Genomic DNA, 17960 nt, shown 5'->3' on the forward strand with positions numbered 1-17960 from the left:
AACTAAACATTAATTTATTATGAACTGTTTAAAAAATAATTAAGCAAGTTAGACATTTAGTCTTAATCTTTGGTCTGTACTATATATTGAGTATTTCAAAATATTATATTGTACAGGATGAAATGATAAAATTGTTGCTATTAAAAAGACAACATGATTCCATTTCCATTTGATGAAAACTGGTTTTATTTTTTTGTTGCAGACTATCTACTAGTTGGCTAGTTGTTTACAAATTCCAAAAGTGATAGGAGCCTTCTATCATGTCTGAAAGTGACACAATATTCAACAAGGGAGATTGGAGATGCACTGCTGTACAACTCATGCTCTCTACCAATCCAAGTTATGACAACAGGACCATTGCCAGTACCCTCATAATGCATTACTGGATTGCCACGAATAACAGGGTGATGCAAACAAAATTTTCAACTATGGTTATGGTCTTTGGTGTGGTTTCAAATGAGGGCCACATCATGCCATCTCACATCTTCAAAGTCAGCATGAAAGTAAATGCCAAAGTGTAACTGGATGTGCTGAAGAGTGTGGTGATCCTCTGGTGCAAAGGTGCTCCTGGCAGACTATGGATGTAGCAGCAGGACTTGGCACTGGCCCACAAGTCCAAAGATATCCAGGCTTGGTTTCAGAGGGAGTGCTACGATTTTAAACCCTGGTCTCACTGACCACCTCCCCCAATCTGAACCCACTGGACTACTTAGTTTCATCATACATCAAGAACATCACCAACACAACCTCTGCAGCATCAAAGCCAGCCTGATCACAACCATCTGCCCAGTACTCGCCGAGCTCCTGCTGGTGCTTGTGGAAAAGGTATGCTCTGAGTTCCAGACCCGTATCGAGGCAGTGATTGAGGCTGAAGGTGGCTACATTGAGTAGATGTCAGCTCTACTACATAATCAAGTTACCTGACTTGATTTTTTCAAAGTTTTAAAATAAAGCTGTAGTGTTGTTTTCTTTAGAACGACACTTTTATCGTTCCACCCTGTATTATTAATTTAAATAGGATTAAGCCATGATTTAATCTATATATATATAAAAGCGAAAATGTATGTTCGCTTTTTGTGTATGTCCAAGAAAGGATTTTTTCAGAGAAGCGGTCAGTCGGTTCACAACTTTTTAAAACTTTTTATATCACATGTAAAATCGTAATATCTCAGATTTAACAACGGACCTCGCCTGTCTATTTAATTTGCTCGACTTCGGGAAGATAAATATTCAACAGTTTTCGCTCGCCGCATGTAGGTTAGGCCTTTTCCTATAATGTTTCCCCCTACCCCCAACGTCTTGGGGGAAAAAAAAAAAAAAAAGCATTCCCGCACTAAATGAAATGCTACCCCGCAGTCAAAAGTTGACCTCATTAAGTCATTAAAACGTGCACCTGCCAAATCCAAGTAATTAAATAAATTCAAACGTCTTTCCGTTAGCATCTCGCCGTGGCCCAATGGTTAAAATCATTGCACTCTTTTTTTTTTTCACACTTTAATTTCCAACTTTGCCTCAAGGGTTCGGGTTCGATCCTCATACTTACCTACCAAAACATTTTTTTTTTAACCCCCCCCCCCAAAAAAAAAATCTCATTTATCCATTTAGAAGAAATATTTATTTATTAAAAACACATACAATGAATGTGTAATGCAAGTCTTAAAGACTGGCTTAGATCTGATGACCTCAGGAAGATTAAATTTGAACCGTATAGGAAGATTTGTGCATAACAGAAGACTTCGTTGGTAAGAACTCATTGAAAGAATGGATGAAAATGTCTTTGTTAATAGATGTAGAACAGTTGAGGAAGCAAAGTCAGTTGGCAGGGGAATGCCGTCCTGTGATTAAAGCTTCTAACTTATACCTTCAAAAGGATTAACTTGGAACAAAATTGATGGAAGACAGGAAGTCATTTATTTGACGTGATCTTTGTTCCAAATCACTGACCTATGGTAGTGGTAGCAGAGAAGGATTCAAATCCCTAATTGGTTATATCTTGCCAGCTTATGTCATTATATATGTAAACATCTTGTATGTTTCTAAACAGACACTTGCTTTTTCTACTATCTTATCTCTTTGAGTTGTGTAATGTCATATCTGTTTTTGATGTATTAACCACAGCCCAAGTCATTTTCAACTCGGTTAATTGTAGTTGACCATAGCTGACCTCAGCAGTTTTTCTATTTCTTGTTATTCTCAACTAACTATGTTATATACTAAGAGATCTACTCGTTAAATATGAAATGAAAAGAGAGAATGTAACAGAAGAAAGAGTGGTATATGCTATATAGAATAAGAATGGAGGGAAGGTCAAACAATATAAAGAGAGGGTGAAAATGATAGAAACTTAGAAGTTGGTTATTTGGTAAGTTATTTGCAAATTATGGCTAATTAAAGCACTTTAAATAGCCCTTTTTTGAACATGACATCTCCAAACTGATGAATATTTTAACATATAGTTTGTGTGATTAAAATATAGAAAAAAAGCCTTACGAAAGCAAACGTTGATTAACTCAGCATGAGTAAAATAATAGGTGCTTGTTGGAGTATTATTATACTGGGATAACTTTTCTGGAGGTATGGATAAAAATGATAGGTTGTTTAAACCATATGTGAGCAAAATTTTGAATGAAGAATGCCAACTGTAAAGGAATTCTGTCATCTCGCATGTTGAAGAAAGTCAACTAATTCCTTTGCAGGTTCGAGACCTTGTGCCAGAATCACAGGCTTACATGGATTTACTTGCATTCGAACGGAAACTGGATGCCACTATAATGAGGAAACGTCTTGACATCCAAGAAGCCTTAAAGAGGCCAATGAAGGTAAGAAGAAAGAACTTTATATCAAGGCCATCCCTATAACAGGCCGAGGGATGTAACATTTGGGTTCGTTTACTGAAGACAAGATTTCCAATCAGCAAAAATCTTTTCAACTGCTAAGCTGCTCCAAGGAAATGTAATTCTTAAATAGAATCCTAACCCATCAAATTTAAATTATCTATTATATCATAAATTTGAATTATAAGCACATGAGTATACTGTAAAAAGTTAAAATGAACCTTTGAAAACTATTTCTATTAGAAATCCTTATAACTGCTATTTCACTCTCATTGCACCCAGAAAATTTAATTCTAACCCATCAAATTTACATTCTGTATTATATAATAAATTTGCATTATAAGCTTGTGAAGATACTGTAAAACGTTAAAATAGACTTTTATTGAGAACTATTTTTTGGTTAATAAAAAAAAAAAATTATTGAGAACTATTTTTTGGCATTGATTAATAAAAAAAAAATTGAGAACTATTTTTTGGCATTAATTAATAAAAAAAAAAAAATTATTGAGAACTATTTTTTGCCATTGATTAATAAAAAAAAAAATTATTGAGAACTATTTTTTGCCATTGATTAATAAAAAAAAAATTGAGAACTATTTTTTGGCATTAATTAATAAAAATAAATTTATTGAGAACTATTTTTTGGCATTAATTAATAAAAAAAAAATTATTGAGAACTATTTTTTGGCATTAATTAATAAAAAAAATTTATTGAGAACAATTTTTTGGCATTAATTAATAAAAAAAAAATTATTGAGAACTATTTTTTGGCATTAATTAATAAAAAAAATATTAAATTAATATCATTGCTTTTATTTCTCAAATCAAATTTTTGAGTTATGTTTTATATATTAAGTAAAAGTTTCATATTATGATTTTTTAACACTTACTTTACATATTGACAGTATTGTTTATTCAAGAAATACCATTTTTTTATGCATTTGTTTATTCTATCTCTTTGTTTATAGGAATTTGTCAATAATTGTAAAATTTATCAATTAGCTTATTGTAATTTTTCTTATTTGGTATGTAAAATGCATAAAACATCAGACTAATCTCCCAGGGTTAATTCTCCTGGTTTTTAATTGCTATAATAATTATTTAAGAAAATTTGCATTGGTTTCAGTAAAGATGCTTGTAAAAAGTAACCATGCTTCAATTATAAAACGTTATGGGTAAATTGTGAAGTCCACTCATAATTAGTAATAGTTGTTGGTTACACGATCACTTGGCCTGTTATAGGAATGGCCTTGATTGCTATACAATCCATATCTTAAAACTAAGTTGTCAAATATATTAGGGTTATTAAGGCAGTTGTCTGCTTATATGTCTTCACTTAAAGGTCAGGAACTACACAAGACACACACAAAGCTTATAATCATTTTTTTTTTTTCAATATTGTGTTTGTCAGAATATGGCCTAAAAGCCCATATTCTGACCAACGCAAAATTATAGGGTGGAGCAGTTAATTTTGAAAAGTCAAAAACTACACAAGGCACACCAGGAATAAGTATGCCAGCTTGTTAATAATATATTAAAGCTTATTTTTAAAAATTTATTTTAACAATTTTTTAGTTTTTCCTTTAAGTTATTTTGATAAATATGCATAAAGTCATTGTTTCTTTTTTTGTTTTTGTTTTTCTTCAGCAAAAAAGAAAATTGAGAATCTTCATATCAAATACTTTTTCTCCTGGAAAACCAGATGGGGAGGTAATTTTTTATTTTTATTTTATTGTACCTCTCTTTATGAACTCTTGAGCCTTTTGCAAATTTATGTAGAAATGAAAAGAAAGAAGAAATCTGTTTGCCTAAGATATGAAGATGTGTCTCTTAAAAACAATATAAAAGAAAATTTGGTGTTGCTAAAGAGAGAGTGGAAGATGAACTGAGAGGGAAAGAAAAAGGAATGAGAGGAGGAGAGCAGTAACCCTCATTTCCTTTTGAACATTTTTAATACAAATTCATTTATCTTAGAAATAAGACTGTTAGGTTTTTATAATTCTTTTTATTGTTGAATCAATTTCATTACTGTTAACATCAACAAAACTAGTGTGTGTGTGTGTATATATATATATATATATATATATATATATATATATATATATATAGAGAGAGAGAGAGAGAGAACAATAAAAGTGTAAATGAATTACACCAAGCATTCTAAATTGTATAATAAAGAGTTGTGCAAAATAGGCATTCAAATAAGTATCTTTGGATTATTTGTATGGTTTATTATTGATTTCAATAAGAGTAACTCGTTTTGATGGTAATATATAAACAAGTGATAAATGAAAAGAAGTTGTGTTTTTATCTGCATGTATCTCTCTCTCTCTCTCTCTTTCTATATATATATATATTTAAGAATTTCTAGACTGTCTTCTACTAAATCCATATTTACCAAAAATGAAAAATATTATAATGAGGCCCTTAAAAACTCTGGATATAATTCACAAATTAAATTCATAAATAAAAATGATAGAAACATAAACTGCATTGAAAATAAACCTATTAAGAGCGTAATAACATATAATATGGCAATGTCTTCCCGTATACGAGTTAAGAAAAATAACCAAGAGACAAAAAAAGATAAAACCAAACCACAAATATTAGACAATAATACAAATAAACAGCAAACCAAAACCCGTAAACGTAAGAATAGACACAAGGAGATCCTATGGTTCAACCCCCCATATTCCAAAAACCTAGAAACAAACATAGCCAGAGAATTTTTTAAAATATTAGATAAGAACTTTAAAGCCCCCCATAGATATAATAAATTTTCAATAAGAACACAATTAAAGTCTCTTAGTCTACTATGCCTAACCTTCATCAGAAAATAATTAGCTCTAATAATAAGAAAATTAATAAACTACAAAATACAACTATAAAAAATACATCGGACTGTAACTGTAGAAGAAAAAATAAATGTCCCCTACAAGGCTCATGTAAAATTAAAAATGTTATCTATAGCTGCACAGTATCAAAAACTCCAAATCTACATGAACCTATTAACAGCCATAACTCAACTACCGGATTAAATAATAACACCAACTTAAACCAATCTACCGATCAATTACTAATCAACCCACCATATAATAATCCAATAACAGACCTAACGGAAAATAATCACAATAAGCAAGAGGTAATATATTTTGGTTCCACATCTGGCCTAATAAAACATAGAATTTCAACGCACAAACATTCTTTTAAAAATAACTCTCTGTCAAACCAAACTACTCTATCCAACTATATTTGGAAACTAAAAAACAGCAATATTTCTTTCAACTTAAAATGGCAAATAATTGAGACTTGCAAATCATATAAACCAGGAGATAAATTTTGTTCACTATGTACAAAAGAGACCCTAAAAATTTTAAAATATGAAGATATAAAAAGTACAACCAAACTATTAAATTCAAGACAGGAGCTTATGACATGTAGTCATAAACGTTGGTTTAAATTTAATAAATATAAACCACCTTAAATCATTAAAAATTACTTATTAGTAAAAATAGATTACAATTATTATTATTATTTTTTTTTTTTAATAAATTAAGTTAGACTAATTATCTCCCTTACACCCGTCAAATAAATAATAAATAAAGTAAAGAAAACATGACAATTATCTCCCCTTAAAATAGGTAATAATAATATTCTCTATATATAAACCGTAGCGTCTTTAAATCAAAAATACGCTAACGGAAACAATTTATTGCACGAGCGTCCCCCCCCTTTTAAAATTCATCATTCAATAAGATAAAAAGCTATAGCAAACATCTAAATGACTATTTTAACCACAGTTCCTGATTTCCAAAAACGAAAAATTAAAAGGTAAATATCTCTATATATTTTTAAAGCAAATTTATTTATTATGTAAATTCAAAAATATATATTTTTCTCTACTTATTTCTATCTCTAACCCATATTAATTTTCTTATAAATTTTAAATCCAGACCTTTTATTTCAATTTTTCAGATTCATCTGCCTTACTTTTAATGCTAGGTTTATTTATGGTGTCTTTTAAATTCAATAAAAAAAACCCAAAATTTGCTGATGAGGAGACCTTGCTTACCAAAAAACTATATATAATTATTCTACATAACTTGATGTATACCACAATAAAAAGCATTGTTTTCCGAAACGATCGTACAGATAATTGATTTTGTTGTTGTTCCTTCTTATGAAACGGATTTTTAATTTAATTAAAATTTAATTTTTAAATTATAAATCACATTACTTAATATTGAATTAGCTCTAGGACATTTAACTATCGAGCTTATTATATATCTAAATTACAACGAGCACTTTCTATTTCCTGTATTTTAATTAAACTAGTAATTTCACTGTTACATTAAAATACACTCAGCTCTTTAGACTATTGTTCTAATCTCCTTTAAATTATATATATATATATATATATATATATATATATATATATATATATATATATCTTACAATAGAAAAATGCGAGCATGAAAAGTAATATGGTTAAGCTTAAACATGGAAAAGTAAACAACTAGTTGTTAAAACTGGAAAAGAACAGGAAAAAATATTCTAGTAAAAAAAATAATAAATTTATAACTTAAAATATTGCAGCATTAAGAATTGATTATATAATGTTATAAATTGAATTAAAAAAAAAAAATTCTTAATGCTGCAATATTTTAAGTTATAAATTTATTATATTTTTTACTAGAATATCTTGTTCTTTTCTTTTCCAGTTTTAACAACTAGTCCTTTACTTTTCCATGTTTAAGCTTAACCATATTACTTTTCATGCTCACATTTTTCTATTGTAGTCCATGATTTTTCCAGGCTTCCAATAAATTCACTTGTTCTTTGTTTAATTTCAGTTTTATTTTTTTGCCCCCATAAACACATATGTAATAACAATGTATGGCACTCGTCTATATATACATACTAGCAAAAGTACCCGTCGTTAACTGGGTTCAAAAACAGCCTACAGAAAATGGATTCTGATTTATGAAAGTATGATAGATTATGAAAAGGAAGGGTTGTAAAGAGATAGCTTCGAATTTGTAAATTGTAAATTTATTTGGGGGTATCAAAACCAAAAAAAATATGAAAGTAAAAATAAAATAGATAAACTCCATAATTTATTATACCATACCTGTTCACACTGAAACACTTATCACAATATTCTGTGGATCTATATTAAAAAAAACCTTGTTAAACTTTGTGACATATTTCCATTCTATGGAGTTCAGGTGCGAACGAACACCCCATAATTTTATTATACTATATTACCATATTTCTTCAAACTGAAACATAATTATCAAAGTATACTTACGCAGATAGATATGAATAGTCTTTATTAAAGTTTGTGCCTATTTCCATTCTATAGAGGCCAGGCGTTAAACGCAGACCCCACAATTTTATTATACCATCCCTATTTAAGTTAAAGCATACTTACCGAAGTATTATTATCTATATCAAAAACACTTGTAAACGTTTTTTTTTTTTTTTAATTTTGTAATTTTTTATTTCCATACTTTGTAGACCAGGTGCATACGCAGACCCCACAATTTTAATGAATTATCATTATGCCAGATCAAACATACCCATTCCTGTGTCTCGATAATCTTCTATCATTATATGTGATCAGTTTTCTATAATAGTCAACAATATAGGAGCCTATTTGTGACCAAACACACACACAGACGTTCAGCTTTATATTATATATATATATATATATATATATATATATATATATATATATATATATATAGACACTATTTCAAAATATTGTATTATTGATACAAACAACTTTTGCATTTATTCATTTAAATTTCATTGTAATGTGGTAGGGGTCACTCTGTACTTAAGAATTTTAAATTTCCATTGATTTGAATTATTATTTTTATGAGGATAAAAAAAACAAAAAAAAACATGCAAAATTTTGATCATAAAAGAAAAAAAAAAATGTATGTTTTAAGATTAGAGCTAATCTCATCAATATTGTCTTTTTTTTCTTCATAAGCACGCATGTATTTCCTTGGTATCTCTGACCCTTTACCCATTGCACCCTTTTTAAATTGTCGGCATTTTACTTGATTTTTTTTTTTGTTTTCAGGATGGTGAAGAATCTGTATCATCTTGGGAACTTCGTGTAGAAGGCCGTCTTCTAGATGATGTAAGTGGGCCAATCCTTTTTTTATAGAGAATAATACTTTATGTAAAAATACTTATATTTTCTTGCATAATTCTCACATCTTTGCATGCTTTCTAAAAAATTTTTAAATGGGCTTATTTTTTTGGTGCATATTCAGATTGGTGACAATTAAGTAAAGAAAATACAGAAAAGTCTGTATAATGTACATACCAGACACAGAAAGAAGATGAAGTATTCCAAAAATCACGTAATTTGATCAAGTATTTTTTTTATTAAAAAAAAAACAAATTTTGCTTTCGACGGAAGGGGGGGAAAAAAATCGACTTTCATTTCAATTTTTCAACTGAAATGTAAGATTTAAAACCAAACAATAATTTATTAATATAATATGTATTTTCTTTTTATTTATTTATTTTCAGAAAATAAAATGTTCAAATTATAAAAACATTTTTTAGAAGGGTCATTTTATAAAAGTTAAAAACAAAATTTGAAGAATATTAAAATGGCTACAACCTTCACTAATTGATAAAAACTGCAGATGTGTTTTTCTAAAATTTAAAAAAAAAAAAAAAAAAAATTTCTGTGATTTTTCGGAAAATACTGTCTTCATTCGCTAACAAATAGGTTCTCAGTAATAAAAGTTTTTCTTCATTTTAATTCAATTCCATAAGTGCCAATATAAATAAGCATCTATTGTTTTGTATGGAGAAGAGGGGGTGCCCTTTTCAATTTTTATATATTTTGATATCAAAGAAATTTTTTTTTTATATAAGTTTACAAGCATCACTATTTTTTGTACTGGTGACCCATACTAACACCTACTTTTTGTCAGCATTTTCTGGCAGTTTATATCAACAGCGAAAGGATGCAATCAAATTGCAGCAGAGGACAAATTGCAAATACGAACATCATAAAATTCATTTAGCTAAGTCAATTACTTTAAGCGATAATAAATTTCAGTGTTTTAGAATAAACAAAGGACAAAAATAAAATAACACTTAATTTTTTTTTTTTTTTTTTTTTATACTATAATCTTAATCTTAAAAACAATGTAAAGGAAATAAACTCCCCTAGCATTTTTCTTGATAATTTTATTTACTTCATAATTTTTTTCCAAAAATTTTGCTTTCAATTAGAACAAAAAATCTGAAACCTTGGAAATGTAGAGTTAACCTCCTCTTTTTTTGGGGGGGAGGGGGGGGTGTAGAGTTAACCCTCTTCAAATTTCTGATTTAAAAAAAAGAGTGTTATTTTTTATATTTTTTTCTTTTCAGGCTGCCAGTTCTAAACTTAGTGACTGTAACAAAGTAAAGCGGAAATTCTCTTCTTTCTTCAAAAGTCTTGTTATTGAGCTTGACAAAGAATTGTATGGTCCTGACAACCATCTGGTGGAGGTAAGGAAACTGAGAACCTTTCCATCTTTAGTCCTCTCATGTGTCATTTCCAGCAAAAAACAAAATTACAAGAAATTTAAAAAAAAAAAAAAAAAAATGTAGCAGATGAATGTCTGGTATCAGGTAGGATTCTCCAGCTAGAACAAAATAAGAAATAATTAAAAAAAATAAATAAATAAATAAAAAAGCAATGACAAGTGGAGATTCTGCTACACAAAGGTAGAGAGTCTGAGCCCCATGACATCCAGTTGTAAGGATCTGCTTGGGGATGGCTAACAATATGATACAATGGCGTGTGTAAATATTTCCACCGGACCATCTGTAAAAAATTAATTATCCAGCGTAGCAGCAAGTCCTGGGAACATATGTCAGAAAGAACAGTTGGAAGTAAGTCATACACCATCCAACATGACTATGTAATTCCTACAGCTACTAACCTAAAACTGGAGCTGCCAAACCTACCATAGTGATATGGGGCATGAGGGCGAAAGTAGCAAACATAGTTGAAGTCAGATTTGTTAGTGATGCTGGCTTAAATAGCACTGAAAGGGCGAAGTTTAATACCAAGCTCTTACATGCAACATGAAAAGAAACTGGAATCTTAAGCAACCGGGCTTATGGGAAAGAATTTCAAAAAGTGTGTGGCGAATATACAGTGGACCAAGTGCAAGAGACATACAACCAATTGTACTTAAAGGACAGTTAGAATTTTAAAAAGATCTCTTGGAGTCTTGGAAATTGTAGGTGGGTGAATGTTTGGCATCCTATTGGATGCCCCACCCCTGAAAAAACAAAATAAGAAAATTGGAAAGAAAAAATGTCCCACACAAACATTTTTGCTTGTTTTATACATGATTTTCTGTTTTTAATGTGTTTTTTTTTTTTTTTTCTTTCAGTGGCACCGTACACCAAACACTCAGGAGACAGACGGATTTCAAGTCAAAAGGCCGGGAGATAACAATGTTAAATGTACTGTACTCTTAATGTTAGATTATCAGGTAACCTTCTTTTTTTTTTTTTTTCAACTAATAATAAAAGATCAAAATGGCTGATTCGTTCATGTAGAAACCAAAATATATTATGGCAGATTTAATTTAAAAATTAAAAATTTTTATTGAATAAAATTTTTAAATTTTGCTTTATGCTATTGGATTTTTCATTCTGATAAATATTCCGTTCATAGTAAAAAAAAAAAAAAAATATGAATTCAATTTTTGTAATCACAAGGGAAAAGACACAGACGTGATGTTATTGTATCATTTTATTAATACAGACAACTTTATATTTTCTCCTTCAGTATTTTTACAGTATCTTGGTATGTCAGTTTCTATCTTAAAATTCTATCACTTTATAGTAAGTACAAAGAAAAATATTTGATATTTTGTGGAAAAAATGCAATACTTAGTAGTTACATGAGAAAGTAAGTAACTGATAAATATATTTATGTATTGTTTAATTAGCAAAAATCATTAGAAATTGATTTTTAAACAAAAATGATTTGTTTTGAACTAATACCAAATATCTAATCTAGTTAGTGTGTATATATATATATATATATGAGCAAACAGTTAATAAAATATGTTAAAAAACACTTTGAAATGAGTTAAAAACATATTTAATCTGAAAAGGAAACACTCAAATTAAATATGTTTTTAACTCATTTCAAAGTGTTTTTTAACATATTTTATTAACTGTTTACTCATATTATAAGCTCTATTTCCTATTTGGTTTTATCAAGCTTTTACATCTGGCTGAGATAATTTTATAAATATTAATTCTTTAATATTTATAATATACTTTAATTTTACCATCTTGGATCATTTTGGTAAATTTAATTGTAATTTTTATTTTATATATATATATATATATATATATATATATATATATATATATATATATATATATATATATATAGTGACTGCCAAGTTTATGGAGTGTTTTTGATTTTCATAACAGTCTGTCTTTAAAAATCTACCAAAAATCAGGTAATTATCTAATCAATATAAAATTTTATATAATTAGTAAGTAAAGACTGCACTTTATATGTGTGTAACTTTTTTTATTCATATTCGTTGTATAAATATATTTTTGGGGACTTCATGTCCCTCCCCCTTCCTTATTTGTCCCTTGTTCGACCCCTTAAAGTCCAAGTGATCCACTAAGCACACACCCATTTTGTGTTAAGAGAGTGAATGAATGTAGAAAAACAAAAAAAAAAACAAAAAAAAAATTTCACAGGGTACCTTCGATATTGAAGATTGAAATCCGAAATTTGAATGTGTTCAATTTTTTTTTTTTATCTTTTGCGTTTTGAAGTGTGAGATTCATTGAATATGTTATCAATAATTATTATCTTTCAGATGGGGGATATAAAATGTATTTTTTTATGAAAACACTAAAATAGGCATACTTTTAAATGTTTAAAAATAAAAAAAAAATTAAATTTTAGAATGTGTAAACTTTCCATGTACCAGTACATAAAGAATGCTTTAAAGAATCAATACCAAAAAAAATGAAAACAAAAAACAGGGTGTGAAAATTATAAGTGATAATTGTATCTGCGTATTACAGTTTTTTCAAGATACGGTGGCCCGTTATGGTTTACAAAAAAGTTATCTTCCTTCTTGAAAATTAATTATAACTATTAAGACGTGGATTTCCGTAGATGATGGTTGTGACATTCCAACATGTTGCATCCCCCCCCCTCAAAGGGTTACTAAAATGGCCCTTTGAAGGGCTACCATATTCTAATGAAAGTCTTTATCAACTTGATTTATGCAATAAAAAATTGGGGAAAATACAATATTATCTAGTTTATGGAAAGAAAGTGTGGCTTGTTGGTTATTATTAATTAGAAAATAAGAAAAAAAAATGATTTTAATCGTGAAATTAAAGACTGATTAAAAGTGATCTTAAAACTGAGAAAAATAATGCTAAAAATTTATGTTTGATATAAAAATAGCAAAGAAAAACTGCTTTTTTCTTTTAACAATTATTATGAAAAAAATTTAAAGCTTGATTGATCAATTATTATGAAGGAAAAAATTATAAAACTAAAAATAACATATTTCACCGTTAATTTTAATTGAACTTTGTTTCTCTAACTTTATTTCAGCCGATGCAATTCAAGTTGGATCAAAGATTGGCCAGATTACTTGGTATGCATACACAAACTCGTCCCGTCATCATTAATGCCCTGTGGCAGTATATCAAGACACACAAACTTCAGGATCCTCACGAACGAGAGTACATTAATTGCGATAGATACTTGGAACAGGTTTGTAAAAAAAAAAAAAACAAAAAAAACTGGTACTTGTACAGTTTAATCAAAACATTAAAAAATGAAAATATCGAAAAAAGGTTATATTGTACGTATTCATTATGGAACGGAAGTTCTCCGAAAAAAAATTTTCACTTAATTTCATCAAGTAGTTTTTATTTTACAGCGAAAAAAAATTTTGTTATGATACCAAGCAAAAGGTTCGATTTTTAGGAAGAAAAGCTAGTAATAAAGATAGGGAGGGAGTGTCGGCGCTTTAACTGGAGTTATCTCCCCGTGCATGTTCAACAAATTTCATAATGGCTGACTTCAACGTGCTCTCATAAAAACGTGTTTTTCTGCTGTAAAATAAAAACTAGTCGATCAAATTAAATGAAATTTTTTTTTCGGAGATCTTTACTCCAAAACGGATGCGTACAATATAACATTTTTTTCAATATTTTCATTTTTAATTAAACTGTACAAGTACCAAAAAGCTAATAATAATAATTTGTTAATCTTGTGTTTTTGACAGCAGATTGTCGAGTTTTAGGGTAGTGAGTTTTGACAGTAGTGTATCAAATTTAATCCCTGAAATCGTTACTTGAAAGCGCAGCATAGTTAACATTCCATCAGGATAAGTGTAGAACAGTTAACACTTGATTGTTTCGACCACATGGATTTTGATTGAAATTGAAATAACTATTTTTGATATAAGTATTTTTTTATTTATTTATAGATTTTTTAAAAATCTTTGTAATGTAGCGTAAAAGTGATGCAAAATTGTTTTGTTTGAGGAATTTTACATGTCCTAGGACGGATATTCTTTTGGTTTAATATTACCCATGTAAGCATAAGTGTTAACAGCAAAATAAATCATCATAAAACGTAGTTATTTTAATAATTCAGATGTTAAAAATTTTTTAAAAAATAAATCATCATAAAACGTAGTTATTTTAATAATTCAGATGTTAAAAATATTTTTAAAGATAAATCATCATAAAACGTAGTTATTTTAATAATTCAGATGTTAAAAATATTTTTTTAAACAAAATCCTCATACGTAGTTATTTTAATAATTCAGATGTTAAAAATATTTTTAAAAAAAAAATCATGATAAAACGTAGTTATTTTAATAATTCAGATGTTAAAAATATTTTTTTTAAATAAATCATCATAAAACGTAGTTATTTTAATAATTCAGATGTTCAAAATTTTTTAAAAAATAAATCATCATAAAACGTAGTTATTTTAATAATTCAGATGTTAAAAATTTTTTTTTTTAAATCCTCATACGTAGTTATTATAATAATTCAGATGTTAAAAATATTTAAAAAAAAAAAAATCATCATAAAACGTAGTTATTTTAATAATTCAGATGTTAAAAATATTTTTTAAAAAATAAATCATCATAAAACGTAGTTATTTTAATACTTCAGATGTTAAAAATATTTTTTTAAAAAATCATCATAAAACGTAGTTATTTTAATAATTCAGATGTTAAAAATATTTTAGAAAAAAAAATCATATGTAATTATTTTAATAATTCAGATGTTAAAAATATTTTTAAAAAAAATCATCATAAAACGTAATTTAAATAATTCAGATGTTAAAAATATTTTAGAAAAAAAAATCATATGTAGTTATTTTAATAATTCAGATGTTAAAAATATTTTTTTTAAAAATCATAAAACATAGTTATTTAAATAATTCAGATGTTAAAAATATTTTAGAAAAAAATCATATGTAGTTATTTTAATAATTCAGATGTTAAAAATATTTTTTTTTTAAAAATCATCATATGTAGTTATTTTAATAATTCAGATGTTAAAAATATTTTTTTTAAAAAATCATCATATGTAGTTATTTTAATAATTCAGATGTTAAAAATATTTTTTTTTAAAAAATCATCATATGTAGTTAATTTAATACTTCAGATGTTAAAAATATTTTAGAAAAAAAAATCATATGTAGTTATTTTAATAATTCAGATGTTAAAAATATTTTTTAAAAGAATCATCATAGGGAGTTATTTTAATAATTCAGATGTTAAAAATATTAAAAAAAAAATCATATGTAGTTATTTTAATAATTCAGATGTTAAAATATATTTTTTAAAAAATCCTCATATGTAGTTATTTTAATAATTCAGATGTTAAAAATATTTTTTTAAAAAATCATCGTATGTAGTTATTTTAATAATTCAGATGTTAAAAATATTTTAGAAAAAAAAAACATATGTAGTTATTTTAATAATTCAGATGTTAAAAATATTTTTTTTTAAAAATCATCATATGTAGTTATTTTAATAATTCAGATGTTAAAAATATTTTAGAAAAAAAATCATATGTAGTTATTTTAATAATTCAGATGTTAAAAATATTTTAGAAAAAATCATCATATGTAGTTATTTTAATAATTCAGATGTTAAAAATATTTTAGAAAAAAAAATCATTTGTAGTTATTTTAATAATTCAGATGTTAAAAATATTTTTTAAAAAATCATCATAAAACGTAGTTATTTTAATAATTCAGATGTTAAAAATATTTTAGAAAAAAAAATCATATGTAGTTATTTTAATAATTCGGATGTTAAAAATATTTTAGAAAAAAAATCATATGTAGTTATTATAATTCAGATGTTAAAAATATTTTTAAAAAAATCATCATAAAACATAGTTATTTTAATAATTCAGATGTTAAAAATATTTTAGAAAAAAAAATCATATGTAGTTATTTTAATAATTCAGATGTTAAAAATATTTTTTAAAAAATCATCATATGTAGTTATTTTAATAATTCAGATGTTAAAAATATTTTTAAAAAAAATCATCATATGTAGTTATTTTAATAATTCAGATGTTAAAATATTTAAAAAAAATCATATGTAGTTATTTTAATAATTCAGATGTTAAAATATATTTTTTTAAAAAGATCCTCATATGTAGTTATTTTAATAATTCAGATGTTAAAAATATTTTAGAAAAAAAAAAAATCATATGTAGTTATTTTAATAATTCAGATGTTAAAAATATTTTTTTAAAAAATCATCGTATGTAGTTATTTTAATAATTCAGATGTTAAAAATATTTTAGAAAAAAAATCACACATCCTTATTTTTCAAATCTTTTTGTTTTTATTTTTATTTTCTTCAAGATCTTTGAATGCAAGCGTATGAAGTTTGCTGAGATTCCATCCAAACTTCACCCACTCTTAATGGCGCCAGATCCCATCGTTATTAACCATATCATTGTGTAAGTCTTTCTTTCGATTTCATTTATTTTTTTATTTTTGTAACTCCTCCCCTTCCATTTCTGTGCTGTGCCTTTTGTTTGGGATTTAAAAATTTACTAATTCGGTTTAATGTCGCCTTGTGGAACTTTTAACAAATTAGACAAATGCAAGCAAACCATTCTTTTAGAATAAACACGATTGCAAAATGGTGTGTCAAATTTTTATGTTTATATATGCTATTAGAATCATCCGATTTTGGAATTTAAGATTCTGAGGTGGGCAACACCAATCAATATTTAACGCTTACTTTCCATGTAGTCTAATCGACTGTGTGGATACCAGTCATATTGCAAGCAGTCAAGTCACTTTGTACACACTCGAGCCAGTTGTTTTATTGGTCTTTCACGCACTCTCAAAATAAGATATAATTTTCTTGCAACTTGTATTTTCTAGCTGGCTTTGCTAAGTTGTTATCATTTCATGAAGTTCACTATTTAAAATACTTGAAAAATTGAAATAATAAACATTTAAAATACTTGAAAAATTGAAATAATAAACATTTAAAATACTTGAAAAATTAAAATAAACATTTAAAATACTTGAAAAATTAAAATAATAAACATTTAAAATACTTGAAAAATTGAAATAATAAGCATTTAAAATACTTGAAAAATTGAAATAATAAACATTTAAAATACTTGAAAAATTAAAATAATAAACATTTAAAATAGTTGAAAAATTAAAATAATAAACATTTAAAATAGTTGAAAAATTAAAATAATAAACATTTAAAATAGTTGAAAAATTAAAATAATAAACATTTAAAATAGTTGAAAAATTGAAATAATAAACATTTATAATACTTGAAAAATTAAAATAATAAACATTTAAAATACTTGAAAAATTGAAATAATAAACATTTAAAATACTTGAAAAATTGAAATAATAAACATTTAAAATACCTGAACAATTAAAATAATAAACATTTAAAATACTTGAAAAATTAAAATAATAAACATTTAAAATACTTGAAAAATTAAAATAATAAACATTTAAAATACTTGAAAAATTAAAATAATAAACATTTAAAATACTTGAAAAATTAA

General features: G+C 26.5%; 1 protein-coding gene across 50 annotated transcripts in view; it reads left to right on the plus strand.

The window, feature by feature from the left end:
* The window catches only part of LOC145263687 (SWI/SNF-related matrix-associated actin-dependent regulator of chromatin subfamily D member 1-like), a 273700-nt gene that overhangs the window by 221578 nt on the left and 34162 nt on the right, over positions 1-17960 (plus strand). For all 50 annotated transcript variants that reach the window (XM_080120590.1, XM_080120583.1, XM_080120574.1 and 47 more), the window contains 7 exons: positions 2697-2819; positions 4482-4544; positions 8929-8988; positions 10242-10361; positions 11258-11359; positions 13477-13638; positions 16777-16874. In XM_080120590.1, the coding sequence (XP_079976716.1) occupies positions 2697-2819; positions 4482-4544; positions 8929-8988; positions 10242-10361; positions 11258-11359; positions 13477-13638; positions 16777-16874 (728 nt within the window). The remainder of the gene's footprint in view (positions 1-2696; positions 2820-4481; positions 4545-8928; positions 8989-10241; positions 10362-11257; positions 11360-13476; positions 13639-16776; positions 16875-17960) is intronic.

Source organism: Euprymna scolopes, chromosome 39, assembly GCF_053919585.1.
Source record: "Euprymna scolopes isolate OS-2025 chromosome 39, ASM5391958v1, whole genome shotgun sequence".
NCBI lineage: Eukaryota > Metazoa > Mollusca > Cephalopoda > Sepiida > Sepiolidae > Euprymna > Euprymna scolopes.